The sequence below is a fragment of the Venturia canescens genome, chromosome 3, assembly GCF_019457755.1.
Source record: "Venturia canescens isolate UGA chromosome 3, ASM1945775v1, whole genome shotgun sequence".
NCBI lineage: Eukaryota > Metazoa > Arthropoda > Insecta > Hymenoptera > Ichneumonidae > Venturia > Venturia canescens.
The window spans coordinates 14,264,038-14,291,864 of NC_057423.1; the positions used below are offsets into that span (position 1 = coordinate 14,264,038).

General features: G+C 40.8%; 4 protein-coding genes and 1 pseudogene across 13 annotated transcripts; 2 read left to right on the forward strand and 3 right to left on the reverse strand.

The window, feature by feature from the left end:
- The first annotated feature begins 138 nt into the window (after positions 1-138).
- LOC122408339 (myb-like protein X) lies at positions 139-8,058 on the forward strand. Of its 2 annotated transcripts, none has more exons than XM_043415052.1 (4): positions 139-906; positions 1,677-1,925; positions 2,101-2,253; positions 2,592-8,058. In XM_043415052.1, the coding sequence occupies exons 1-4, from the start codon at positions 793-795 to the stop codon at positions 5,409-5,411; spliced, it is 3,336 nt and encodes a 1,111-aa protein (XP_043270987.1). In that variant the 5' UTR covers positions 139-792; the 3' UTR covers positions 5,412-8,058. The 2 variants fall into 2 exon arrangements, with proteins under 2 accessions (XP_043270987.1, XP_043270988.1); XM_043415053.1 differs by lacking the exon at positions 139-906 and adding an exon at positions 928-1,115.
- Positions 6,219-8,838, reverse strand: LOC122407990 (uncharacterized; annotated as a pseudogene).
- A 384-nt stretch (positions 8,839-9,222) lies between these two features.
- Positions 9,223-12,940, reverse strand: Cyp4g15 (Cytochrome P450 4g15). Its single transcript, XM_043415060.1, has 7 exons — positions 12,781-12,940; positions 12,397-12,643; positions 12,116-12,313; positions 10,817-11,069; positions 10,335-10,731; positions 10,012-10,249; positions 9,223-9,794 (listed from the first exon to the last, which is right to left on the reverse strand). The coding sequence occupies exons 2-7, from the start codon at positions 12,626-12,628 to the stop codon at positions 9,433-9,435; spliced, it is 1,680 nt and encodes a 559-aa protein (XP_043270995.1). The 5' UTR covers positions 12,629-12,643; positions 12,781-12,940; the 3' UTR covers positions 9,223-9,432.
- A 2,940-nt stretch (positions 12,941-15,880) lies between these two features.
- pasha (partner of drosha) lies at positions 15,881-21,601 on the forward strand. Of its 3 annotated transcripts, none has more exons than XM_043415054.1 (7): positions 15,881-16,035; positions 17,630-18,159; positions 18,993-19,079; positions 19,153-19,537; positions 19,672-19,949; positions 20,036-20,472; positions 20,894-21,601. In XM_043415054.1, the coding sequence occupies exons 2-7, from the start codon at positions 17,658-17,660 to the stop codon at positions 21,224-21,226; spliced, it is 2,022 nt and encodes a 673-aa protein (XP_043270989.1). In that variant the 5' UTR covers positions 15,881-16,035; positions 17,630-17,657; the 3' UTR covers positions 21,227-21,601. The 3 variants fall into 3 exon arrangements, with proteins under 3 accessions (XP_043270989.1, XP_043270990.1, XP_043270991.1); XM_043415055.1 differs by having other exon boundaries at positions 15,899-16,035; positions 17,614-18,159; XM_043415056.1 differs by lacking the exon at positions 15,881-16,035 and adding an exon at positions 17,107-17,224 and having other exon boundaries at positions 17,614-18,159.
- Rilpl (Rab interacting lysosomal protein like) lies at positions 21,395-27,626 on the reverse strand. Of its 7 annotated transcripts, none has more exons than XM_043415067.1 (8): positions 27,304-27,626; positions 26,383-26,771; positions 25,860-25,992; positions 25,594-25,715; positions 25,140-25,510; positions 24,910-24,942; positions 24,149-24,247; positions 21,395-24,072 (listed from the first exon to the last, which is right to left on the reverse strand). In XM_043415067.1, the coding sequence occupies exons 2-8, from the start codon at positions 26,692-26,694 to the stop codon at positions 23,949-23,951; spliced, it is 1,194 nt and encodes a 397-aa protein (XP_043271002.1). In that variant the 5' UTR covers positions 26,695-26,771; positions 27,304-27,626; the 3' UTR covers positions 21,395-23,948. The 7 variants fall into 7 exon arrangements, 6 of the variants coding, with proteins under 6 accessions (XP_043271002.1, XP_043270999.1, XP_043271000.1 ...); XM_043415064.1 differs by having other exon boundaries at positions 25,594-25,724; XM_043415065.1 differs by having other exon boundaries at positions 25,851-25,992.
- Between the last annotated feature and the right edge of the window lie 201 nt (positions 27,627-27,827).

Below are 27,827 nucleotides of genomic sequence, written 5' to 3' on the forward strand. Positions count from 1 at the left end.
TCTGCTGGGTTCCGGTAGCAAAACTTATGCGTATATACGAATTAAAATTCTCCATCTAATTTTGTTGATTACTCGCTCACCGACGCAAGAAAAAGAAGAAAACGACGGGCATGCCTTTTTTTTTTAAGAACCAGCATGTGTTGCAGAAAAATAACAACTGTTTTCTGGTAGGCGATGGCGCCACGTTCCACATGCCGAGAGGCCGAGAGTCTTTTCTAATACTGGCTTCTGCTAAGCGACGTTGTCACCACCTATAATTTTCTACTACGCCATATAACTGCTGAAGTCATACAAGTCTTAATAAAAATCTTTTTTCCTTACAATTAAAATGTTCGAAACACGAGTATATTAGAAATGAAAAATCGTAATAATTATTTTAGTGACTATTTTCCAATCAAAATTTAGCAGAAAATCTAAACATTATTATGATTCTGAAGTTTCGATACCCGTCTTCCCAGGTGGTACCAAAATCAAATTGACTGCTCGAGCCGCAGTCGCAGCCATTTTGCAGCGGTAATCAATCGTTTGTCGGAAAAAACCGCGAGACAGCAACGGCACGGCATTGTACCGTGTTGCCGCCAATTTATATCGCGTACCATTAGTACCGTAAATTTTACTCAACACGCCATAACAGTCATACTTTTTCAACTCCAAACAAAACTAGTTAAATTTCATATATAGACGAAATGTGAAAATCGGGAATTTTCTGAATGAATGAACGTTTTGTTATCGATACAAGTGTTGGCTAATTAATTACACTAAACCAATTCGAGAATTTGGTCCATCGGAAATATGTCGGGATATAATTGTTATCTTTGCGCGAGCGACGAGGGAATACTATTGGACATCTTCGGAGACGTCGGAAAACCTTTCCGCGAATATATAGAGACGTGTCTGTCGGTCAAGGTACATGGCTCATAATAAAGTTTAAAAAATCCCGAAAAATTATTCATATATGAAATCGATCGGCGAACCAACGGGGTGTTATAATTTTCGAGTACGAGTACTATTTCCCAATATCCGGTATCATTTTTATCCTTTTGCTCCGTAAACTCCGAAGTCGCATCTTTTCTCTTCACGGAACTTTGCAACGAGGACGGCCAGCTTTGTGAAACGTACGTCGTCAATGATTTTTCCATTTTGTCTCCTTTATTCCAGCTTCAACTTGCCATCGAATTATTCTCCGGTTTAGGTTACATTAGCACTCTTGTTTTGCTTTCATAGTTTTGAGGTTATGGTTGTCAGAAGCGTCCTTTCTAGTGGACCGTGAACGGAGCAAAAGTGGAAAATTTAACAAAACTTTTACAGTATCCTGTGCATAACTGAATCACTCGAATTATTTCAAAAACTTTTCTTGGTCTCGGAGTTATTTAATGTCAATTTTACGATTTCACCAACAGCATCATTCAACATTTTGGATATCTAAGAAAAAAAACCCAAACTGATCTAACTAATCAAAGGATAGAAACCTAGGCAATGAATATGAAATTCCATACTTTTTCTTAAATATAATTGAGCTAGATACATGGGAATTAATTTCATATTCTCATAAAGAATACAATGAGATCAATGGCAAACTTGAAAATAGATTCATAAATATTTCAGTCCTGAAGATAATTTTTATCATAAAAAAGCATGATAACCGTGATGAGTCAAGATGATATTGTTATATACAGGTCGAACAGGAAAATGCCCCGTCTACGAAGATCTGTCACAAATGTGCGTATGAGTTGGAATCCTGTAAGAGGTTCTTAGTCAAATATCAGAGCTTCAAAGGCTCTGATAAAAAACAAACTTCTTCGAAACGACGAAGACTCTGTTGCTTGTGCGGAGAGTCGCAGCAGAAACTTCGGTTGCTGTCGATCAATAAAGGCAACTCTCTGGAGAATTTGTTACAAAAATTGCAACAAGTTTTCCTTGAAAATGTGAGTCAAAGTGTGGTACAAGCATTGTTCTCTTACGCTTATTTTTAATTTGTTTACGAATGAATCTGATTGGAAATCTCTTCATAACATTAAAAAAGGAAAAATTTCACATTTACTTTTGGTCAGTCAGCAGAATACAGAGTCACTAGACGTTTCAATTATGTTATTTTTTCAGTTGCCTGTGGTGGATATTGGCAGCCTTTCCGTATGTCTGGATTGTCGCTACAACTTGGACGTACTCTCAGATTTCAAGACCATTTATCATGAATCGATGAAAAAATTAAGGAATGTGAAAGAAAATGAATTGAAATTATCCGACCTCCCTAGAGTGAGTACAACATTAATTTTATGGGGAAGTTTCAGTAGCCTTTTTTGTTGAAATATTTCTAAAAGTAGAATTATTTCTCAACGATCTTGATGTTGAGTAATTAAATATGTCACAAAATTTTGTTAATCTATGGTAATCTATCGGATGCTCGAGTGCAAGAGAAATAACTGAAAAAACTGCACAGATATTATCCTCCAAAAAGTGGAGTAAGCAAATTTGAAAATTTTTTTTCTTCTTTCATCTTGCGGTTGGTTTTCCAATCTATTAAAAATACGTAGATACTAAATACGATTTTGATCATTTGAAACTAGAAATAAGATCAAATTCTGTAATTGCAGACGAAAACCAGTGTCATAACTAGAAAAACGACATACATACCGGTCCCGAAACTAAACGGAAAATTGAGTTACGAATCCGACACGAGTACATCAAACAATAGCAGTAGCAACGTCACGATGCCTCTAAAACGTAAGCAAGGAAGGCCGCGCAAGGAGTCAACAGTAGCGGAAACAATAACAAGAGTGCGATTCCGTAGCTGCGAGGAATGCGAAGATCAAGTGAAGCCTGGAGTCGACATGTATAGGTACCATCGCAGCGGTCGAACCGTTTGCAGAGATTGTTGGTTGACGATGGATCCAGAAAAAATGGCAAATGGAAAGCGCAAGAAACTGGCGAGAAGCGACCCTGAAAGTGGTACAAAATTGTGTGCCGTTTTCCTCAAGGACGTTCTCTCGAATCCTTCGAAGTACGACAACATTTATAGAGTCGAAAAGGACAAAGACGGTAACACGACTTTCCTCATAACCGACGAAAGCTCCGAGAGCGAGGAAAAGGATAAAGTCCAACCAACGCGTTTGCGAGCTCGCGCTACGAACTCGAGCGCACCAACGAATCTCGAAACGGTTACCGAGGTGCGGAAAGCCGTGAAAAGGTCACCGCCAAAAGAGAGTAAAGTTGATCACGAAACTGTGAAAAAAGGAAGAACACGAAGAAGCGATGAGTCCATCGAGAAAGAGAGTGAAACCGAGCTCGGACCGGTGGAGAAAGGAAAACCACGAAGAAGCGATGAATCCGTCGAAATCTCGCATGTCTCTACGAGGACGAGACGAGCGCGAAATGGTCTCGCAGTCGAGGTAGATTCCACGATAAAAACCAAATCAAGACGCGGCTCATCCGAATCAACGTCCTCAACGCGACTTAGTCCCGAAATTGGAAAAAAGAGCCCCCCCGTTAAAAAGATAACACGATCGGTCAGGAATGTGGGTGTAAAAAAGCTTTCGAGCGACGAAAAATCTCACGAGGGTGAATCATCGTCCAACGAGAGTCAAGCATCATCGGAAAAAGCTAAAACGACCAGGGACAAAAAAAAGGAAAAAGTCACCTTAACGAAAAGTAGGGCTCAGAGAGCGGAGAGACGAGCGCGTTCGAGTTCGTTCACGAGTTCGACCATTACAGCGTCGGTCACGATCCTCTCTGACGATAACTTTTCCGATGAGTCCCCGAAACCACTCGACGCTCAGAAAATGAAAAATTTGAAGAAAGCCTCAAAACGTCGCGTACAAAATGCAAAGTCAGACTCCGAACTCGATAAACCGTACACATGCTCGGTTTGTCGGCTCGGATGTAAAAACAAACTCGTCGGAATGGCTCACGAGCTCAGCCACGAGAAACAACCGGAAGTCAAGCTTCGCCGAGTCGTCGTTAGCGCTGCGGTTGCACTGCCCGAAACGATCGTCGAGGAAACGCCGCTCGAAGTTTCGGCTCCCGCCCAAGAAGAGTCGGAAAAGCTCCGCGAAGAGAAAGAAGAAAATACTGCTGTCGATGTGAACTGCGAACAGCCCAATAAATCTGAGGAAAAATCAGAAGCCGAGGAAGCCACCGTTACTTCCAAAAAAACTGTTTCTGAAGAAAAAGAATCTTCCCCTGTGAGAGAAGAACCGAACGATGACAGGACGACGGAACGAGAATCAGATCGCGAGGAAGAAAATAAAAAAGAATTCCACCTTTCTCTCGAAGAAGAAGAAAACAAAACGGTTGAAACGGACAAGCTCCTGAATGACGATCAACCGATTTGTCGAGAAAATCAACCGGACTTAAATGAAAACGAAGAAATTGCAGCGAGCAAGAACGAAGAAGTTGCAGCGAGCAAGAACGAAGAAATTGCAGCGAGCAACAACGACGAAATTGCAGCGAACAAGAACGAAGAAATTGCAGCGAACGAGAACGAAGAAAACGCAATGAATGAGAACAAAGAAAATGCAGCGAATGAGCACAAAGAAGACAGCGAGGAAAAAATTAGCGAAGAAAAAGAAACAATTGATAAAATCGAGGGATGCTCCGCCGGGGCGGAAGAACTTGCCGAAAACAATGTAGTTGAATCTGCGGATGCACCAACGATGGCACCAACTCAGATTGAACCTGAAAAAACGATAGACGTTACGCCTGTCAAAGATTCCGAGGAGAAAACACAGAGCTATGAACCTGAAACGACGCCGGAAGACTCCGAACCAATGGAAGTTACAGAAACTGATGAAAAAGAAAAAAACATTGAGGAGAATGAGAACTCCAATGTCAAGAAGCTCGAGAAAGAAGTTGACGACAATGAGATGGGCACAAAAGATGACGGATCCTTGGAAAGAGTGGACACTGAACTCGACTGTTCGACAACCAAAACTGCGAGCGAGACAAAAGAAACACCGGACGTTGAAAAAATAATAGAAGAAGAAGAGACGAAGCAAGTACCGGAGAAACCGAATGAGGAGGACGAAAAGAAAGAAGAAAAAGAACAAACGAACGAATCAGAAAGAACGATCGATTCAAAAACAGCCGAAGATAACGAGAAAGAGAGGGAAGTTTCACCCGAAGTTGAGAAGAGCACCGGGGATGAAGAGAGCAAGGAATCTGAAAAGAAGGAAGAAGAGACAGTAGAAACCGCAGAGAAAGTCGATGAAACGGAGCGAAAGGAAGAACGGAGTAACGAATCATCGAGCATAGCATGCGCGTGTATTCGAGAAGTGTTCGATTTGGCGAACGCTGAAGTGCAAAAACGATTAGATAATGAAACATCCAAGGAAGATCCATGCACAACTCTTGAAACCCTCGAGAATATATCGCTCGAGATTCAGAATGGCGCTGACATGCCGTCTCTAGAGTTATAAGAGCTGAGCAACGATCAATCCTGAATACACGCATCCCAATAAGGAAAAACAACATTTTTTATCCCCCTCGAATATCGTTGTACGATGAATTGTTAACTTAAGTCAACTTAAAATTTATCCAGGAGGGTGTGTCCTTGGAGAAGGATAAACAAAAACGATGTGTTAACGTTTGAACGATGATGGCTGTATTCGTTGTACAGTTATTATTTTTTTCCTGCATTTCGTTGTCGAAGGGCTTCTTTCTCGCGGATACGCAAAAGGAAGAAGAAAAATATGATTCGAGTTGAGCGTTCCGTGTAAATAACCGTCGCTTTACATTCATTATGTAAATAATGTGGCTTTCTTGCTTATATGACTATTTCAATACATTCACAACGTTACAAAAAAGCGACGAGAAAACACATTTTATTTCATTCATTTGCCCGGGCATGCCCTAACGATTGGTCGAAAAATCCTTGTTTGCTTATTGCGTGTATATACTGCGAGACATTTTTCTAAATCAATTTCAATGCGCTGTCCTCGGGGTGCATTTCTGAATGAGTAATCACTTTTTTGTTAAAAAAAAAAATAAAAAAAAAAACTACAAAAATCGTGGATATAGAAAGGCAAGGCGTAACCTCGAGAACCAGAGTGTTTATTCCAAGTGCAAGTATAACCAATTTTTCACCGAATGGTTTTTAAGTTTGAACGAATCAGTAAATAAAAAAAATTAAAAAAAGAAAAAGAAAAACATTTAAGAAACACGAGCCATCGAATCACTTTTTACCTGATCGCATTTTTTTTCTATCATTTTCAGAACTGTTTTAATTACTCCAACGATCGCAGGCTCGGATTCTGGGATTTCGTTTCATCGGGATCCGAATTATCCTCGGTCGTAGGCCAAAAAGGGTTTCTCGTAATTTTCCAATCGTACAGTTTGGTAATAGCTTCGGAATCGCCGCGATGACAATTCGCTATGAGATCGACGTAAGATGCCATTACCTCTTGGCCTGGATGACGAGGTGGAAGATCGATAAAGCCTTGGAAACGAATGGAAAATAGCGACGATCGTAATTGTGAAACAATAGCAAAGTGGTGAACCTTTTGAAATGGCAGCGGCGCATCGAGCCCGTTCCGCCTCGGCGTTGTTGCCCAAGCTACGAAACTCCTGGAGGGCAAATTCCAAATGGGATCTCGCTGAATCCGGTCGACCCTGAAAGAGGTCCCGCGCTCGTCACGATTCCCGATATTTCAAGGAGAAACAAACTCTACCTCGTTCAAGAGGTGCTCTCCGGTGTAATAATGAGCCTGAGCAAGTTTGTAAGGCAATTCATAACGCGTCGCGAATTTCCGAAGCGATTCCAGGTGCTTCATGGTTCCCTCGCTGTCCTCCAGTTCCTGTGCCCAGCGGAAAAAACTTCTTCATTGTTGGCGTTGATGAAGATGAAAGGGGCGCGAGAGAGTTTTTTAACCTTGTGAGCAAAGGCGAGTTCCATGTGAGCATCGCACATGAGCTCCGCGTCCGGAATCCTCCTGGCAATGGCCAACAATTTGGAAAAACAATGGAGTGCCTCCTTAAGGCGCCCCGCAGTCGAGTGACTCTTGCCGAGCTCGTACAGAGCCAACGCGGTTCCCTCCTCGTTGACACCTACGATTCGGTATTCTCAAGTGGGTCAAGTATCGACTACACAATTTTCGAACAATTATCGAAACGAATAGAGAATCCCACTGACAATCGCTCGCTCGCTCGAGAGCTTGCTCAGCTGCGCGGACGGCCAATTCCGGATTTTCTGGTCTAACGCTACGCGACAGAGACAGGAGAGCTCGATGTGACAAAACGCAGGCCTCGTCGTAGATGGTGCCCCGCAAAAAGCCAAACACTTCGGGCATTTTCCACCTTTTTCCCTTCGAAGTCGTCCGAACGGAATTCAACTGTACCAACGCGCCTTCGGGATTGTTCCCTGTTTCCAATAAAAAGGAGAGCCCGCGTTGCCTTTTCGCAATATACGATCGTCGAATCATGTGAAAGACTCGGAATGAAATATCTTCTGCGATTAACTCAACTTAAATATTATTCGCGATTAAAAAATGGAGATGACGCTTTTTTACCGATATTTTCAACCCGTGCAAAGTTCTTTCTCACCAATTACGCTACCGATCGCAATGGTTTTAGGCTCATTCGATAACGATCTTGGAATTTACTGTCCAAACCAATTTTCGGTTTGTGTCAAGTCTTCCAGGCTTTGCAATTGAAGAAAATTACATGCCACTTTTACCCCCAGCACCGCGAATCGGTTTATTCAGAGATAATATGATTAAAGAAAATCACGTGCCAATTTTACCCCCACCACCGCGAATCGTTTTATTCAGAGAAAGTATAGTTTCGGCGAGCCCTCGGGCCAGCAGACGACAGAGCTGTCAATGTACTCGTCCCGAGACCCTGCCGAGTCTCTTGATATACGAATGACCGAGGCAATTCCTTTAAAAAGTATGAAAAGACTGACTAATACGACGCGCACGCACGTCCTCAATGATTTTTCAACTTTCAACGAAACTGTAATGGCAAAAACATTGAAAAATATTCAACTAGAGTGCTCACTCTAATGCAAAATCCTCAGATTGTAAATGAAAAGTATTAGATTGAAAGAAAATGAATTTTTCAAATATTCTTGACTTTCGTTATTGAATATTTATGCTCGAATAAAAATCGCTCCGGCAGGACCCTTACTTTTCTCGAAAAGAAATTTGCCGTACGTATATTTAACGGCGGCGAAAATTTGGGGCTGTTCTTCCTGAAGACGTGCCCCCATAGCGATGCAACTTCCGTACAGACGTTCGGCGATCCAAAAGTACTCTCGACCTTTGGCTTCGAAGTAAATGGCGGTTTGCGTCAAAGCAGACGCCCGCTGTGCCACGTTTCCTGAATTATTCGTTGTCAGACTCGAGCAAAGAGTGAAGTTACAAAAGATGGTCGAGGTGACGCGAAAAAACTGTTTGGTTACCCATCCGTTCGGCTATTTCCGCGGACCTCAGTCCGTCCACGAGGCGTTGCAGAGTGCTTTTTTCACTCTTGAGTCTCGGTTTTTTCGTCATCTCGGCCGACCCCGTGGCGGCCTCTTCTTTCGCTATTTTTTCGTCAAGCTCGAGGAAGCCTTTCGCGCAACTGGCCGCGTCACGGAAGCCTTCTTCCTCGAGCTCGAGGACTGCGGCCTCGTGGTGCGGGATGCGAAATCTTTTGCAAATTCAAAGTTCCATCATTTTCGTTGCTGCTGACAGAGGCTCGAAAACGACGCCTATTTTTTCTTCGCTGTCAAGTTCGCAGCCAACGATTCGATTGAATCCACGGAAATAAAGGAGAAACGAACCTCCTCACTCGACCCTGATCGAGCCTCGGCAAATTCGACTCGAACTGAGCTCTGACGACCGGCATCTCGGCGACGGAAGCCATGGCCAGAGTCTTCCTTCTCCTCGGTCTTTTTTCATCGCCAATTATTGAATTGTCGGTAGAATAGAAGCGGGTGTTCGAGGCCGTTTTGCTCGAGAGGCCGTCACCGGCCGACGATATTGCTTTCCTACCTGCTGCATCTTTCTGCTCGAGCAACTCTGAACGGTTAAAAATTGTTCGTCGCATTTGATCGGACGGTGACGGGGCGACGGTCGGTTTATAGTGCAAGAAATAAAAGAAACAGAAGAAAATCTGACGAGTCAAATCGAGTTGGCAGACAGCCGCTGGCTGCTGGATATTTTTTCTTTCTTCTCCAAATCTTGGAAGGATAATAAAAAAAAAAAGCGAAAAAGGAGTGTCAAGGGGATAAATGAGGATAAACAATAATGCAAGATTTTGCAGCTTGTACGCTGCATAAATTATTGCAAGTGATAAATATGGTATAAATGATAAGAATTAGTAAATATCGCTACGGTGGAAAAGAATAACGGAAGGGGATTAAAAGAAGGGAATAAATAAATATTGCGTCGATGTCTAGCCGCGTGACGCTCTCGTGTTTGTTAAATTAATTGGCGCGATAAACTAAACTCCTTTTGTTTACGCCTTTTGGGCAACTCGTCTGGGCTCAAGTTGAATCTTGAAGCCCTCGGCACGATTGAGGATTACGTCAGCCTGGAGCCTGAAGTCGGACTCCTTGACGCACGATCGCACGCGGTAGTTTCTCAGGATGGTGGAAAGGAGGATCTTCAGTTTGAGCATGGCGTATTTGCGGCCGACGCAGGAACGGGGTCCAGCCGAGAACGGTACGAAGGCGTAGTAATGGCGGTTCGCCGTCTTCTCGGGCAAGAAGTTGTCCGGGTCGAAGACATCGGGGTTCGGGTAGATGTGGGGTTGACGGTGCATCTTGAACGTCGCGATGACGACGGAGCATCCAGCCGGTACGGTGTAGTCGCCGGAAGCTGCGTCATCACAAATCGTTATTTCATTTCTCTCCTCCGATCGAGTAGAATCGAATTGAGGGAAAAATCATTCTTTCATTTTTCCATCAACATTTAATGGCTTATGGAAAATTTGTCTGCTCGATTGTAATCGAATTTGCAAAGGGGAGTGAGAATTCCTTTTTTTTCGAAACCTTTGCCCAAATAACATTTCCAACGAACGACAAAGTGTACTCACCAAGCTTGAGGTCGGTTTGGATCTGACGAGCGATGAGAGGCACAGGTGGGTACATGCGCAGAGTTTCCATGAGGCAACGTTCGAGGTACTTCATCTCGAGGGTGTCCTGGAAAGTGGCCGGTCGGTCGCTGTCTCCGAAGATCTGGTCCAATTCCTGGATCACTTTTTCTTGGATCTCAGGATGGCATCCCATCACCGAGAGGAAGAAGCTCGATCCGGCGGCGGTGGTGTCGTGACCCTGGAACCGGAGCCGCGAAAAACCATGAAACCCGTTGATCCTGAGGAGGAAAAAGGGAGGAGAAGGAAGAACAGGGGAAACGAACCTCGAACATGATCGTGTCGACCTGTTCCTTGACTTCCTCGTCGGTCAGGACGACTCCGTCCTGGCTGGCCTCGACGAGGAGGTCCAGGAAGGCCAGCCTCTTCTTCTCGCCAACGTCGTTGCTGTCATCGACGTCAAGATCGTCCTTCAAACCGGCAGACTGTCCGAAAGAAAGTCCCTGAACGGTGTCCGCGTTCTTGGCCTCCGCGGTGCTCGTGCTGATGAAGTTCCTCTTTCCGGACTTGAAGTCGTCCTTCTTACGCTGGATTACCTTCTTCGTCAGTCCGTGAATGATCTCGAGAAGGTGCATCTGTTCCTTGCCGTACTTGGAGAGATTGAACAGCCAGTCAGGCCTCAACCAGACCTTGGTGTGACGGAGATGGATGATTCCGTTCATTCTGGAAAAAAAAAACACATTTCTGCTCGAATTTTTTCTCCCTTCCGCGCGCTTTCCGACTCGAATTCCCTCCCAAAAGTACTTGCTTCATAACAGCCATTGCGTATTCGAGGCCACTGCGATCTTGCGTTTGTTTCGACACTCCCATCGCAGTCTCGAGGAGAATTTGGACCGTGCATTCGGACATGTAGTAGTGGACGTTGAAAGGCTTGCCTTCTTCCTTGCGCATACGTTCTACTACCGCGTGCGAATTCGCGTTGAACAGGTCGATGAAACTCTTGAGAACGTTCAAGTGGAACGTTGGCGCGATCAGTTTACGGTGAGCGCGCCATTTCGGTCCTGAAAAACGTTTTCATTTTTATCATTCCTCCTTGGGGCTCGAGTGAAAGCGAAAACAATAACGATTTTCTCCTGTTACGCTCGCGCCCTCGGCACGAGCTATTTTCCCGCGAGCGGAGCACAACGATATTTCTTACGCACAAACGATTTTAGTCGTAAACCAGGCGAACGTCGAGTTCTTTGAGCGCGGAAACGTTCCGCGAAATCTCAATCTCTAAGCCCCGTTATTCGGTGGTTCGATTCCAGTTACATAATCGCCCGAGAATCGTTAAAATCGGGAGGCTAATAACAGACCGTGGAGAAATAAATTTTATCTGGAGCATTTCGTAGGAAAAGAAAACGAGAAACTCAGCTCCGTGGGCCGCCCGATTAATCACGAATTCACTAAAAATCATTCGTAAATTCAAAAAATAATGGAGCATCAAGCTATTCCTTTCGCATGACCCTTTTTTTGGTGGCGCAAATTAATGACGCACTCGAAATTTGGACTGACCTCTGAGATGTCGTGGGAAAAGCTTCTGCTTCTAGCACTTTTGGATGGAATCTTCGTACGTTCCCGTATAAATTTAACGATTTTTCAAGTTTTAATTCTTCGTTAAATGTTCGATAAGACTTTCAATTTCGCCAATCTATTCGCATGGACTTTTACTATTAGTTATTCGTAGAAGATTTGGGTTCGTGAGAGGAATGCCTTAAGTACGATTAAATTTTCGAATGCCACTGTTTTTTTAATTTGAGAAACTCGGTCCGCTTCTTACTCCCAAGCACCAAGAAATCAGCTTTTTTTGAAAATCAGTCAAGGCGCGCCGCGCAAAAGGACAAAAATGAAATATTGAAAAAAAAAGATGAAGATTGAAAAAAAAAACGAATCCCAAGTGGAAAAAAAAAGCTTTAAGAAAATTCGATTTTTCTTTTGAATTCGGAAAAATATGAAGAGCTCAAAAAATGAAAAAAAATGTCCTCAATTTTCGAACTAGCCCGGCCTCTTATGTCTTCATGATAAATGATTTTCGTGCACGACCTTTTGACCCGTCGAAAGGACCTACCGGTGGAGATGAGAAGTCCATTTCCCAACCAGGGCTTGAAGAATCTGTATTCGGTGGATTTGTCGAGGTACACGTGGCTGGAGAGAACGACCTCAACGTCGCGGGGGTCCACGAGGAAGATGATGAGTTTCGGTCCGATCCAGAGCTTGATAACCTGGTCGAATTCGAAGGAGCGTTTGTAGATGTTGCGGAAGATGCCTGGACGAGAAAAGGAGCAATTTAGTTGGAGCGAAAGAAGCTGTCCCGGGGCGCATCGAAAGTGCTAAGAGGGTGGAACTCACTGTCAGCACTTCCGAGGAATTCCAAGGCGTTTCCGATGACCGGGTAGCCCTCGGGTCCGGGGATCTTCTCCGCGAGTTCGAGCATGTGACGCCTCGAGACCCTAAAGTAGATGAAGTAAAGGACAAGGGCAGGGACTAGTAGGGTGAAGAAAACTGAGGTCGCCGAGAGTCCGGTGGCCGCGGCTTCGGCCACCGTACCGGCGATCATCTTTTCCGGTCCCGCTGCGGACATCTCGCTTCGTCGATTCTGCGTGTGCCGAAAAAAAGGTTCCTTTTAGCTCGGTTGCGTCACTACTTTTGCACCACTCAACACTCCAACTTGCCAGAGCTCCGATTATATCTTTGTATTTGTTATTGCGAAGTTATTTGCCAAAATAATCCCACCTGTTAGAAAAGTCGGGTGTTCTGTTAACGGAGACGCGTTCCTGTCGATGAGCAACCACCGAACTGCTTGAATTTCCTCGTTCAGGCCTTTTATAGACGGGACCACGTTTACCGAAACTCACCACTTCGCTTCCCTTTCCCCGCCTTCGAGCTATGCCACTTTATCCACTCTTCGACTTTTTCCTCGTCGATCAACGCGTGTTCGCGGGCTTCCCGCGTAATTTAATCGGTTACCGATTCTATGAGTAATAATGTTGCTCGACGATGCAATGACGAGGTAGAAAGCGTCGCGGCGAAAAATTCTTCCGGTATCAGCTCCGTGCAGAAAACGAAATTCATCGTTGATGTTAATTTCTGTGCACGTTGGTCGTCGATCGGAGCGCAGTCGCCGGTTATCGAGATGTCAAAATTAGTAGGGATCGAGGGAAAATTCATTGGAGCAATTTCGCATGGATTTTTCTCTAGCTTGCTCCTGCGGGAAGCAGCAAAAACGATTTGATTCTCAGGCTCAGCACCGAGCGGCGACTCGAAGCTCTATTTTCTGTGCGATTTTATGATAGATCTGGTTCGAATAGAGAAATTTCGTGGGGACCTTTTTTCTGGAAAATTTGACGCTCTACAAAATTGATTCTATGCATTTTTGCTCTATCTGTAGCCGTTCTCGTGATCCGGGGGATGGAAGCTCGGGGGTTCGTCGTTTTGGAAGATCGATCATTTGGAAAAAATTGCTGTTTCCGTGGTTAGGTCGATCTGGCGAAATACGTTCTGGTATCTCGCTATTCGAAATGGAAAATTCACGAAAATGTCACAACTTTTATAATTTCGGGTGTTTACGCATGAATTGGAAAATTTGAGTGATTTTTCTTTAAATTTGGAGGATTTTATGATTTATTCGGTGAACGCGCTCCGTTCACAGAAATTTTGCGCACGACGTTCGTGACCAACAATAGGCGGATATCCAGGTCGCTTCGAGTTGACCTTATAGACGTCATCGTGCGTTTAAAAAAACCGCAATCGCGTTCGAGTCTTCCACCGCACGCGCCCGCCATAATTTGTCCCAGAGGCCGAACTTATTCAAATATTTTTCGATACTTTTAACTCATCGGCGCTTGTGACCCAATCTTAATGCAACGGAATACGATATAATATGAAGGGGAAGGGGAAGACTGCATTGGTCGGCTTTGGCATACATTTGAAGAAGCGAAACGAAGTATTCGATCGCGCAAGGGGTCAAAACGTTGATCTTTCGTTCGTCGTATTAGATTTAATTATTCATCCAATTCCTACAGACAAAGTCCGCTCGAAACGGATGACCGCTGGGCGAAACGTCGGTGACCTTGATCGCATAATACCTGCTGCTTCGTCTTTTTTACACGTTATAACAGTTTGTAATTCCCGTGTTACATTTGTAACATTACAAATGAACGAATTTAAGAGTCGGAGCAGTCTTTCGCCCTCCTTAAAAGAATATTATGAGCATCGCTTTATAAACGTTTATTTTGCTCGTTTAAAAATACGCCGTTGTATTTAGAATATTCCCCCAATAGAATTTTGCAGGACCATTTCGCGTGAGTTTATGTTGAATTTGTATCGCTACTGTCCTCGTTTCGAATTTACACTACTCCTTTAAATCGCTATTACCCGATTCGCTGTAGTTTCCTTCGTAATTTCATCACTTCGCGAAATCAAGATTTCTAACTTTGAACACACCGCGCGCGTCGCCCTTCGTTCGATTTGATTCTACGATTAAATTTGGATATCAACAACCCGAATATGCAATTTGAAATAAATTCAATTTTTGCTATCGGCGTAATAATAAGTACTGTACCCGAGAAAATTAATTAGCCAATGTTTCAATTTGAAAGAAAACATCTAAATTCCCATAAATTCCATTCCAACCGCTAACCTTGATGGGGGAGAGTACGATTTCCGAGGCGCCAAGATTTGACGATTGATTCTTTATATTTCGACCATTCTAAAACGAATTACAAGAATAAAATTTTTGCGTATTCGGCTTCCTTAAGGAGTTATGACCATTTGAAGTTGAAAAAAATTGTTTTTTTGGCTATTGATGATAAATTTCTAACGCACGCGAATACGTGAGGGTATTAATATCTTGCGTTGAAATGATTTTTCGAAGTATAAAATAGTATTTTTAATAGTGTTTCAATGCCGTATTAAAACATTGCGCCTTGATTTTCAAAATGTGTGCGCTAAATTGCAGACTATTAGCGTAACCCGGAAAACACCACGTGGAGGTTGTCTTGTTGTGTTGTTGTGTTATGTGTTGTTTACCATCTCCTGTTTCAATTTGCGTTCATTTGTTTATTTGGCAGTATAAGCGAACATTGTTACAAAATATAACTTGAATTCATTGGGGAAAGTACGATTTCGGATGGGCCAAGATTTAACGATTGATTCCGCACACACGCATCGAAAGTGCTTCAAACCCACCCAACGATTCCGCGCACACATCGCAGGTGCTTCAAACCCGCTCAACGATTCCGCACACACATCGAAGGTGCTTCAAACGTACCCAACGATTCCGCACACACATCAAAGATGTGTAGAAGGAGAAATGAATTTCAACATTTTTATAAATTAAAAAAAAAACGCGCCTCAACGTTACAAACCCTATTGAGTGATGTTCCGGACCCACCCAAAAATCAAAAACAGTATTTCTAAAGAGTTTTCGACAAATTTTCAAAGGATTGTGATTCGATGAATTGTGATTTGACGAATTGTTTTCGACGAATTTTCCCCAAATCACCGTTCCACCCCCTTAAATTTTTTTATTTTTTTTAATTTTGATTTTCATTTTACTGCAAAATAGTATCATTTCCGATAAAAAAAAGGGCGCTACATGGTCCAAATTAGGGAGCATACACGTCATAATGATACTTCAACTTTCAACCCCCCGTTTCACCCCCTTAAAGGCAAAATTTCGATTTTTTTTACTCTTGAAAAACATCTTATTTTGGGCTAATTATGAAGACTGCATGGTCAAAACTTGGCGCCTCGGAAATCGTACTCTTGCCCCTTGAGGCTTTTTGGGAAAGTTCCCGTATCGCTCGCTCGCGAGGCGCTATGTGACGCAGCTTTTCAACAGCTGATCCATGATGGCCGACGATAGGCGAAGACCGTAGTGCCTCCGAGCTATCCGAGCTATCCGGTTTGTTCTAACAGTTTTCAATCATAAGCTTTTTTTAACGTAATAACTGATACAATCGGAACGACAAGAAGTAACGTAATTGGGTAAGGTTACCAGCACACGTCGAGGTGTCGCATCCCTCCAACAGGATAATTAGTTTTTTATAATCAAAGTTGCTTCGAAATTCGAATTTTCGATCACAATCGGTCGGTGCATCAACTCTTGTCCCCACGTGTTTCTCCGCCCTTGTTAATGTTATCGCAGAACCCTATTGTTATACTGGCAATCTTGGATCTTGAAATTTTCATGTCTCTGACTTCCATTTATTCGCTGTTTGCAGTCAGGTGTAGTAATTCATCACACTCTAAATTTTATCGGGGGTATTACAGGGTGAGGCATCAACCCTGGCTTACTAAAATTTTTCGAGCCCTCATTCCGACCACCGTGAGGTTCTTCATTACCCAAGCAACTTTGTATGTACATAACTCGAAAAAAATTAGAGTTTTCGACATTAGTTGGTTCCAAACAATTTGTAAGAATCTCAACACAAACGCAAATTCTGAATTCAACTCAAGTCAAAATGACCAAATGTCAAAGTGAACCAAACTTACCTATTGCTATTTCAATCCTAGGAGTTCATTTGTCTCCACTGGCCACTCGTACACACTGGACCTGGGAGACCGAGCCATTATCGAAAGTTCGATCAAATACATTTTTGTTTTTAAATCCAAGAATTCTGTTCAATCAAAATCATGAGTTCTGTTATTTTTTTTAGGTCTCTCAGACCCATGAGTCTAGGGTTAAAAAAAATGAGGTTCACTAGTTGAGGGAAAAATAGTTGTATCCAAACATTTTCCTCATGACCTTTGAATTTCTCTATTTTGCCTACTAAATTAAGTAGAGATTGGGATATCCAAAGATTATTCTAGCTCTAACAAAGTTCATCACGGAAATATTGGTTTCCCCAGGGATAATGTCCCTTCGTTGAGGAGAAACAATACCACAGGAAAATTCTGCTCAGGTGAATAAAAGATTTGATGTGTACCAAGGATTGTATACGAACGAAGGCACGCTGCTATCGGCGAATGGTTCCGGCTAGTAACAGGAACAATCTTTCAATGTTGTCTCTGTATAGCTTTGGGATTAGTACGCCGATATCGAACCCTCAATGTTAACGGTGCAAGCAACTGTGCTCCTTAAAAGAATCTTCGTTCTACCCAATACGTGTTTGCCTGTACGCATACACCAAAACACGCAAACAGAAGCGGACAACTAAAAATTTTTATGAACTCCGTAAGAAAACATCTTCGTGTATACATCTGAGTTTGCATAGGAAAAGGGCTCTAGACCGCTGACATCAATGCAAATGTCCAATTTTCGTTGCCATTTCAATTATGGCCATGGAAAATCGGTTGGACTTTGGGCTCATTGGTGAAAGGGGGTGCGGCCATACAACATGCTTCATCCTCTCCGTCCATTCATTCCCTCCAGGTTTTCAATCCCACACCTCTTTTTTCTCTGTTTTTCTTCTGAGAGTCGTACCATGAACTGCTGAGTAAGCTAACAAACAGCAATCGCAGCGTGTTACTCGCTTCCACGAGAGCAATCGAATCTTGGAAAAAAAAAAAAAAATGTTTCTACATGAAAACCAATAAATCTCACTGATCGGAACATTTTCATAGTTGTGGAGTCTTTCAGAGTTTTCCACGTTTGGACGGGCTTGACGATGGAAAGTGAGATCCAAGATGTTCCTATCGCAGAGTTTGGCTCAGGGCAAATGGAAATTGGGACACAGCTGTCATCCTCCAGCATGATGACAATTTCACAAACGCCAAGCGAATCTGCAGCTGCTTCCTTGAGTATGAAGACAATCACACCCTCATGTTCACAAATTTCCATGGAAATTTCGTTAAACGGTCCGAATGAAGATTGCATGGACCAGGATGATACAATTGGCAAGATGGACGATACGGATGAAGCCACTTACAATGGGCCTAACAGTCAATGCACTTCGGTATCTGGTGGCATGGAAGGTGCTACTTCTAGTGACGATCTTCGTCAGTTTGACATCCTTGATGATCTCGAACGTCATGGTGCTGCTGATCATGACGACGAGGATGAAGAAGGGGATGGTGATGAGGACGATGGCTCTGATTATGAATCTGATAGCAATGACTCCGTTGATTCCGATGTACCGGATGACGAGATTGAAGCTATGTTGGAAGAGGGTAAAAAATGAACATCCCATTCAACTCTCGTTTCGTTTCAGTCAAATAGTTTTTGAATATTCAATGAAAACATTTTGATAGAAAAAGTATTCATGAGTGCAGCTTTGAGTTTTAGTATTTGAATTTTGTTTTGATATTTTCAACACTGATATTCGGTATACGTTCCATTCGGCGAGTACAACACAGGAGCTTGAGTCTAGAACCAAAATTCGAATTAAAAACTAATAACATTTTTCAATCTGCTTATGCGTTGTTAATTTGTGGAGTTTAAGCGTTAATATGCATCTCCATGAAACCATTCGAGGTAGAACAATTGTTCTACCCCTAACGGATTGTACGACCAAGAAACGGTCGAAAAAAGTAGAAAAACGACCGAAAACAACCGATTTCGGTTGTCTTCGATTTTAACAGTTAGAAAAAGTTTGCTCTTGTAACTTAGCAACCAAGTATTCTTCTGTCCACTCTCAAGACTAAAAATATTAAAGTCACGAAACTTGCCACAAGAATTTTAATTGGAAATATTATGTTCCACAATTTTGATTTCATAGATGGGTTTGCTCTGTAACTCCAAGCATTTTGGCAATGTACGCGAAGTAACTTATCCCCAAACTTTGATAAGTAATAAAATGACAAAAACGAATTTTATCATAGACCAACACAAAATTGTTCGGTTCAGAATCCGTTCCTTAACTGGAGTTTTTTGAATAATAAAATATTCTGTATCATTTTGATTTTTGGTTTAACTTATGCGATTCCATACGTTTAGGTAGAATGTTTGTATACGTAATTTAGAAACACTCGTTACCGATTTTTTAACTCGATTATTCATTCAGGTTTGCCAGCCGAACTCCGAGGGAAACGAAAAGAAAAAGGAGCGGATCATATGCCTTACGAGGAGAAAGAAAAACTTGTTTTGGACGGTGAGTAATCGCGCTTGATCTCTCTCCCCAGAACCTGACTTTCTTGACATACTGTTTCATCGATTGATTACAGAAATAGGGCACAATCATTTCGACGTATTGCCAGAAGGTTGGGTCCAGGTGACCCACAATAGTGGTATGCCATTGTATCTGCACAAGCAGAGCAGAGTTTGTACGCTAGCGAAACCTTATTTCCTTGGTCCGGGCAGCGTGAGAAAGCACGAGGTACCAGTGAGTGCGGTTCCTTGTCTCCAATACAAAAGAGCTCTGCAGGAAGAAGAAGAAGAACGAAAGAGGGAAAAAGAACGACATCCAACGGCAGAGACATGCACTTTGCCGAGCGCTAAGATCGAAACTATTCAGGAAAATCGTGCTGCTCATTCTCTCGACAGTCAACACTTAAGAACTTACTGCCAAACACTGTTTCGTTTTAAAGCAATTAAAGTTATGAGATTTCAGTGAGTGAGCCTTGATTATAGAACTCTGATTAGAACTTTTTTTTTAAGTCAAAAAATGTGAATTTAAAAAGATGAAATATTTCATATTTACTTCGTCCGCCATTGCGATTTTATATTTCGTCTTCTTTCTACAGATCCTGGTCTGCAAGAAGAAAGTTTACTAAAAACAAAAAGCATCGGAAACAACTGGAACGACCCACACTCCCGGATGGCACTAAATTAATTACATTTCCCATTGGGAGTACAACCGCCACGGGAAACGGAAGTCCTGGTACCGGTCAAGAAACAGGAGGTCAAAGACCTCCCAAACATTGGATTATGAATCCTTCGGGTAAAAGTTACGTTTGTATTCTTCACGAATACGTCCAACACGCTCTTAAAAAACAACCGACCTATAAATTCAAAGAGTTGGGTAAGTTCTTTGCCTTGAGAATGCGTTACAACTTAATTTGAAGCAAAATTTGGTCAAAATGCTGACAATTTTTTTCCAATATTTAGAGAATGCTGCAACGCCCTATTCCGCAGTAGTCTGCATCAACGATATGGAATACGGGAGTGGATTCGGGAGTAGTAAGAAACAGGCAAAAGCTAACGCTGCGAGAAAAACCCTTGAAATATTGATTCCTCAAATGCGAGACAAAATTTCGGGAGAAACGAGTGGCGACGGAGTCTCTAGCAATGCCGGTCGCACGATAAAAGCTTCCAGAGGTAACGCCGACGCCGATTTATCTTTTTTCGATGAAATATCGATAACTGATCCAAGAGTGGCTGAATTTTGCGCAAAAACGACTGAACCTTCCCCTCACGCTATTCTCATAACGTGTTTGCAACGAAATTTCGGCCTGGGCGACATGCACATCAATTACTCTGTCAACACACTCAAACACCAACGCAATGAATTTACCATGCGCGTCGCCAAACACGAAGCCACCGTGGTAAGTTTTCATTCGTTATTTTCCCAGCTGGATTCAATGATTTCTTCGATATCATTTACCCTTTTCGACAATATTTCCTTCGTTTACGTATTTTTTTATCGTTAACTTGAAAATACAATATTGTAAGAACTTTTCACTCAACGACTTCGAAGTTTTTGAAATGTTTAGGTTTCTTGCAAACTTTTCTTCTTTCGGAACACTTATTAAGATACAAAGAATTGATTTTTCATACATTCGTGATTGAAATTATTAGGTTTATCGGAAAGTTTTGTCCGTTTTTGGAATATAACAAAATACAAAGAAAAGGACAAAAGTTTCCGGTAAACTTAATAATATATTCGTAGGTAAAATCATAATTTTGAACAAGATTCATGAACTTCGAATGTGTGATATTTAACACGAAGAACTTTGATTTTTAAAGGTGTGTCGGAACAAAAAAGACGGTAAACAACGAGCAGCCCAAGCGATCCTGCAGTTGTTGCATCCGCACATTCAATCGTGGGGTTCACTACTCCGACTGTACGGTTCTCGGAGCGTAAAATCGTTCAAAGAGAAGAAACAATTGGAGCAAGAGATAACGTTGTTACAGGGAAAAGCAGCGGTGAATCAACCGAATCACGCGATATTAGGAAAGCTGCGTCAAGAGATGCGAAAGTTGTCGGAACAGCGGCAGGCCATACAGCCAATCGGAAAATTTGTACCGCCTGATTTGCCCAAAGGTTCAGCAGCGAATTTGAACAACGTTGACTTGTAGCCAGTCTAGTCAATCGTCTCTGTCACAGCGTATAGGATTTTTTTTATTTTCTTTTTCTTTTGCATTTATAAATGCCTAGTCTCGTTCGTCGAACGCACAAACTGAGATCAAAAAGATTTCGACGTAAAAGATGGATGTGAAAAATCAGAATTATCGGAACACATCGAGTTGTACTAATAGTTTTTATTCGTGTAACATTTTTTTCATTACAGTTCAAATATTCACGCTTTAATCGTTGGTATTGTGTTTCTCATTACTTAATAACTGACGTACAACAAGTTGTTATTTATTCAATAGTGTGTATATATACAAATTTCACTGTCATCAGGAGGAAAAAGGAAAACAATAAAAAATACTTGATCACTGCCCTATAAACTCGTTTAATTGATGTGTCTCGGATTTTCCGAAAATATATACGTTCTAGGAAAATTGAAAATGTCTTAGATCTGTGTCTTTTGGTTCGAAATCTTGTTCCTTTTTTTTTTACTCGTGCATCGATACATCGCGGAATGGATATGTTTACTTTTACAATCGGGCAATGTGTTCATTTAGTCAATATTTAGTCAATGGAACTAAAGTTCCAAGATTTCCTCTACGAGAGTTGTAGATTATACACGCGGGTTTCCGCATCTACTCGGGTATAAATAAATGTTCATCTCATTTTTTATCATCCATTCTACATCGATGTTTCTTGTGTTTCTTTGGAATGTCGATTTAGTGTACACGATCTGTGTCGTATAAACTTCTCTTTGATTATGCTAAATATTAGCATGCTTGAAAAAGTCTATCGATTCGCGAACTTTATATTCGGAAATAATGTTAAAAAAAACGGAAATATGTATAAAAATTCCTCAGAATCGACAAAAATATTGTTCCAACAAGTAAAATGTTTACTGCAATTTCGTTGAATTGAATTTTTCAAATTTTTCTCCTTTTGAACTCCAGATCCAAAGAAAATGGACTAGAAATGTTGAATTTTTATTTTAGACAACATGACGAGAAAACTTTCTTCGTGTACTTAACAAAATTTCTGCCTATGAAAAATTTCGCGCACTCAACGAATCATTAAACTTTTGATCGACGAACGACATTCCCTACAAATCGTTTCTTCCACTATCGACTAGTATTTCTAAATGATAATGTAATAACGTTTTTCCATCAACGATTAAGTCTTGTTTTTGGAATTCATGACGTTATTCAGCCAAAGCGCCGCTGATCGGAGCTCAAGAAAATGGCCTATACTCGAATGCTACACGTGAAGAATTGGGAAGGCTGATCATTTTTTTTTGTTTGCGAGTTGCAACAACGCGCAGAATTGCCACGCAATTCAAATGCAAGATAAAATTGATGTAAAAAATAAAAGCATATCTTAAGCCGGAAGCAAAGAGGGTCGCACATACCCAAAATCTTTAAACGATCCATGAAGATACGATACAAAAAATATATGTGTGGGTATATATATATATATATATGCATTCGTGTGTATACTAATCGTATAAAACGAAACAAAAGGATCGCAGCGTTTGGTCGAAATTTCTTCAAAACATTTGCCAATATCTACCGTCCTTTTTGTCGCTAAAGGGAAAATCATTGGTTTTTTTTTGTGTGTTAAAATATGCATTCGTACAATTATATAACACTGATAAAGCTATATAAATACGCAGTACTTTTTTGGCAACAAATATGATCGTTTTATAAAATATTTGTCGAGAGGTATAAAATACCTCTCGAGAAACAGACGCTCGAGATTGATCAATAATACGATATTGGATAAAATCACTAAGGATGTACAGGCACGAGGGCTGTTTTTTAGATAGCATGCTAATTTTTTTATGTTGTACAATCCAAGATTGCTTTTCTATGTTTTTGAAATTTCAAGACTCCTTATGGACTATTTGGTTGAAATACTAACAGTCGAAAAGTACAGAAATAATATATCGTTTATGGCCACAATGACTTACTGGCCCCTTCAACCATCTTCAACTAAAAATTTAATATATTTCTACATTAGATGTCAAAAATTTAAACCATTGTTTATATGAATTGAATCGCGCAGAATCTAATAGTACATTAAAAAAAAGGTGGTCAACGGCCATCTGAATTGGAAATATTGAGTTGAAGACGACAAATGGTTTTAGAATTTTTAATTTTTGCAAGCCCGTCACTTGTCATATAGTGCAACCACCTATATCATATTGTCAATAGAAGTGACAGCTGTACTTTTTAGGATTGTATATGGTGACTACGTTCAACGTTGTCAAACGTTGCCTTTTCGCAATGTACTATCGAATTATGTGAAAGACTTGGAATGAAATATTTTTTGCAATGAACTCAAACATAATTTGCAATTAAAAAATGAGGATAATGCCTTTCTACTAATATTATGCTGTATATGAATTACCAAGGTAATTCCTTTAAAAAAATATGGAGAAGCTGTCAACTGATTAATACGACGCGCATGTACATCCTTGACCGATTCTGTTATCGAATTGAGCGAGTGAATTTTTTTCAATCTACGGAGGTCGGTCGATCGTCTACTCTACCTTGAGCGTCTCATCATGGGAATCTTAATCTCGGCCAAACTGTGGCCAAAATGGGATATTTTGCAAAACGAAAGATCAGTTACGTAACGAGGGGTAAAAATCATCGGGTTGAGTAGCTTCCCAATAGCTAAATGATGACCATCCAATGGCAGGACCAAAAATGTTACAGGATCTATCGTTTAAATCGATGTATCACTGGCACCGTTCCCGGACAACGCCATTTTCGAAAGGCTCGAAAGACTTCGTCGGGGACTGCTGCCACCGAGAAAACCGCTGCTGTTCTCAGAAAATATTTTTCGGAAGCTGAAACATTGTTAAAAATATATTAGAGTTTGTCTGGGTAAACGATCGTGGAAATATCAAACTATTTTATAATTACAATTTTCGTATTCCAGACTCTGACGATTTTTTCCACGGCGCGTCATCAGGTTCATCCGGCAATGGACCCTGAACCGGTAAATCCCTCTCGTCCTCAGGTCTAACGAAGAACGTAAATTTAAGGATTTATTCGTTTTCGTTTATATTTTAATTCAAACTCTAATAACCATCATTCGATGCGAAGACATCGTGAAATAGCCTTTTCCAAAAAAAAACACACAAAGAAAATTTTCCATTTATATTTCTAGAAAAATCTATAAAAGTTCCGTGAAACTCCGTCAATGAATTTTCATTTACGAAATAGTAAGGAGGTAAAATATTGCAATTAAACAAAATAGTGAAATTCAGATTAACGAATTCTAACATGAAAATTTACTGATAAATTATTTTTTACTCGTACTATGACTTCTACTCGGTGTAAAGAAAAATGATTGTGTTCCTCTGAAAATATAAATGAATACAAAGTAGAATGGAGTCTCTGCACGTTGTAGCACGCTTTTCAGTAAAAATTTAGAATCCAGCAGATTCTTACGGTAACACCATGTAAAATTATATATAACTGTGAATGATTGTGTTTCCATAATTAAAAGTAACCATGGACTACCTCGAAGAAATAGAAAACACTCATTTTCCTTCGTGTTATTTGTCGGTTGAACGAAATTTTAATAACACACTATAATCCAATATGGAATATTTTCTCGGTGTAGCGAAGCGAGATAATAATATTGAAAAACATAAACTCGAGCGGGGTGCTGGTCTTACGCGTAAACGTTAGTCAGGATCGCTGGTATCCCACTGCCTGATCTCAAAGCACGATAAAATGGAGCGTTTAATGTGTGCCAGGTAAACGATCAACCATGCCGAGTAATGAGAAAAAACCATGCAAAATTAAAGTTAGAAAAGGGCCAAATATACGACTAATAATTACGAAATAAATTAAGGATTTAAACGAATAAAAACCCTAATGTTATCTCAATTGATTCTAAACGTACGTTTCAGGTTTGGGTCGGTAGAGTTCGAGCTCATCCTCGAGGTCGGAAACTCGAGCTTTCAACTCGTTTCTCTCGTGCAAAATCTCTTTAAGCTCAGCGGTTGTAAATCTAGGCCTGTCCGGATCGTCGAGATCGTAGACTACTTTGTTCGTAAGATCCGGGTAGCAGTGAGATTTTGTCAGATCTTCATTCTCCTTGCGGGCGAGACCAAGTCGGGCTCTTAAATTAATAAGTTCGCGATTTTGATCCTGTAATTGAGCAAGAAAATCTGCCCTCTCCTCGACGAGACCTCGTGACTGCATCTGAGCTTGACGTTGCTTTCGTTTCAATTCACGACCGAGAGATGACAATTTTTCGACTTGTACGGTCAACTGTTACAATGTAAAATATAAACTATGGTAGAATTCATTGCTGACTAAAAATTTCAGTAATTTTTCTGTAAATTTTTTTTTACATTTTCGATTTCCATGTTCTTCTGCGATAACTCTCGATCTCTCGCTCGAATTTGATCCCTTTGCTTGTCTATCATGCTCCTCAGATGTTGCAACACTGCGATGTCGACTTCTTGACTAGCTGCTGTAAAAGCTAATCGATGTTACATTAACAATACCGTCATAAAGTTTTATCCTGTTTTTAGTATGAAAGCGCTCCCGCAAAATATGAATTCGCGAACTAGCGTCATTTAGTTAGGGGGATGACGGTTGTTAGTACTTTGTTTACCGCTGTCCTGAGTATCGCTACGTGACTCCTGCAATGCCGCCGACAAACGACGATTCTCATCCTGTAATCTTGTCACCATCCCAACCAGATCTCGAGATTCTTGTCTCCAATGCTCTTCTGTTTGTTCTACTTCCTGTATCAAAGAATTATTCAGAATTTCATCTGAAGCTTAACAAAATTCATCGACAGCTATTTTATAATTTTCTTTTCTTGAGCGCATAGTTTTAAAAAATGTTTGATGTACTGTTCTTAGTAGAAAATAGCATACAAAAAATAAAAATTCATTTTATTCCATGTCTGAAAATTCCAAAATACAGTAGGAGAACACAATATTTTATGGAATAGTGGCAGTAACAGCATTCCTATCAAATCATCGGAGATTACAAAAAAATAGAAAATAAAAATCTAAGTACAGATCAACTAATGTCAGAAAAGAAGAAATATTTGTTTCCTGTTTGATTCATTTATAGTGAAATGAGATCAGTTATGTGTCAATTGTGAAAAAATTATCAATGAAACTTACCTTCTCAAACCTCTGTCTATCTTCGGCTTTCCCAATTTTATCCGTCTCCAGTTGTGAAATCTTGGCGGTTAATTCCTGTACGGCCGTAATTTCTCTCTCATTCTTAGTTGCAAGATTTTCCAGTAATTCAAGAGCATTGATTACTTTGGGCATGAGGCCAGTTACAGCATCCGCGCCAAACAAATCTATCAGCTTTTCACACTCTTTGCCAATCTCCGACGCAATGTCATAGACATCGACAACGGAGACGTCAGAGGTTGCGGAATATTCCTCCATTTCCGGAACAGAGTTTCTTCTCAGGTGAAAAGGCATTAATACCACTTAGAAGTTGCAGTCTAATGAAATCATGAGCTTCCTATCACTCCTGACTCTTTCTCTTTTTTCTTTACCTGACAAAACATAAACTATTTTTAATTATGGAATTAAGTTGATGATTTCATGTTTATTGCAGATCAGTTAATTTGGAAGAAAACATTACTTAGGAGTTCTCCAGACTCGGAGTATACTGCGGGGTCTAACAGACCCAGAAAGTACAATGTTAGAAAAGTAGCTGAATAGACCCAGTTTTCAAATAAGAGAAGTCTGGTCTAGTCGGGTCTTACAAGCCCGGGTTGTACGAATAGATCATAAAATATGTGAGCACTATCCCGGGGTTAATGAATCTAGCATCGATTCGAAGCAAGTATCTAATCTACGGAGTTCGAAGGTAGAAAAATTTAATTTGAAAAAACGTGCATTTTTTACATTTGTAGAGAAGGGTGGAAAACAAATACCACTTTTGCTCGATTTTTCGAGATTCCGCAACAAAACGTTTCGTGAATACAAAAAAAAACATAATGTAAACCGGGAGGCATATCGACGGTCGATCTAACATTAGCGAATATCGCGAATATTGTCAATTCATCAAACAAGTATATTTACGTTTACAAGAAGAACAACGATGTATCACTCGGTAGGACGACGAGGTTTAACACGGTTCGATCCAGAAGGATTCGTCATCCGCCCATTACACCGAATTCCTTCAATTTTTCTACTCAATCTGAATCAAACGTTCACTAATGTCATGTATGTATATACACAGTGTGGTGGCGCTCGCGTCACACGTCACACGAAACAAAAAAAAACTGCGCAGTCTCTGAAGATGTGTAATAAATTCAGGTTTGTTCAAAGTCGATTTTTAACTTTGATATCACTTATTCGTTTTATGTTCGTTTGAAAAAAGTTCGAATGTTTTTGAGAACTTGTTCTCATGATGTCAAAAACATTTTTTTTATTGTTCACTGTATTACAAATTTACCTCATCTGTTAATCGTTTGTTTTTTAACCAGCATTTACATATTTATTTTTGTTTTAGTAAAATAAAAAAACGTTAAACCGACGAATCTGATTTTATGTAGACGATAAAAGTTTGTTACGAATTATGGACTTTCGATAAAGTAGAAAAT

Excerpts from the sequence above, each read along its gene's own strand:
- LOC122408339 (XM_043415052.1), top strand. The coding sequence starts at position 793 with ATGTCGGGATATAATTGTTATCTTTGCGCGAGCGACGAGGGAATACTA. Across the intron at positions 907-1,676 it reads AGACGTGTCTGTCGGTCAAG|GTCGAACAGGAAAATGCCCC; the intron begins GTACATGGCTCA and ends TGTTATATACAG. Across the intron at positions 2,254-2,591 it reads AATTATCCGACCTCCCTAGA|ACGAAAACCAGTGTCATAAC; the intron begins GTGAGTACAACA and ends CTGTAATTGCAG.
- Cyp4g15 (XM_043415060.1), bottom strand. The coding sequence starts at position 12,628 with ATGTCCGCAGCGGGACCGGAAAAGATGATCGCCGGTACGGTGGCCGAA. Across the intron at positions 12,314-12,396 it reads ATTCCTCGGAAGTGCTGACA|GCATCTTCCGCAACATCTAC; the intron begins GTGAGTTCCACC and ends TTTCTCGTCCAG. Across the intron at positions 10,250-10,334 it reads TCGACACGATCATGTTCGAG|GGTCACGACACCACCGCCGC; the intron begins GTTCGTTTCCCC and ends CTCCGGTTCCAG.
- pasha (XM_043415054.1), top strand. The coding sequence starts at position 17,658 with ATGGAAAGTGAGATCCAAGATGTTCCTATCGCAGAGTTTGGCTCAGGG. Across the intron at positions 18,160-18,992 it reads TGAAGCTATGTTGGAAGAGG|GTTTGCCAGCCGAACTCCGA; the intron begins GTAAAAAATGAA and ends TTATTCATTCAG. Across the intron at positions 19,538-19,671 it reads ATTAAAGTTATGAGATTTCA|ATCCTGGTCTGCAAGAAGAA; the intron begins GTGAGTGAGCCT and ends TTCTTTCTACAG.
- Rilpl (XM_043415062.1), bottom strand. The coding sequence starts at position 26,694 with ATGCCTTTTCACCTGAGAAGAAACTCTGTTCCGGAAATGGAGGAATAT. Across the intron at positions 25,511-25,593 it reads AGAACATGGAAATCGAAAAT|TTGACCGTACAAGTCGAAAA; the intron begins GTAAAAAAAAAT and ends ACATTGTAACAG. Across the intron at positions 24,943-25,139 it reads TACCGACCCAAACCTGAAAC|TGGGATACCAGCGATCCTGA; the intron begins GTACGTTTAGAA and ends GAGATCAGGCAG.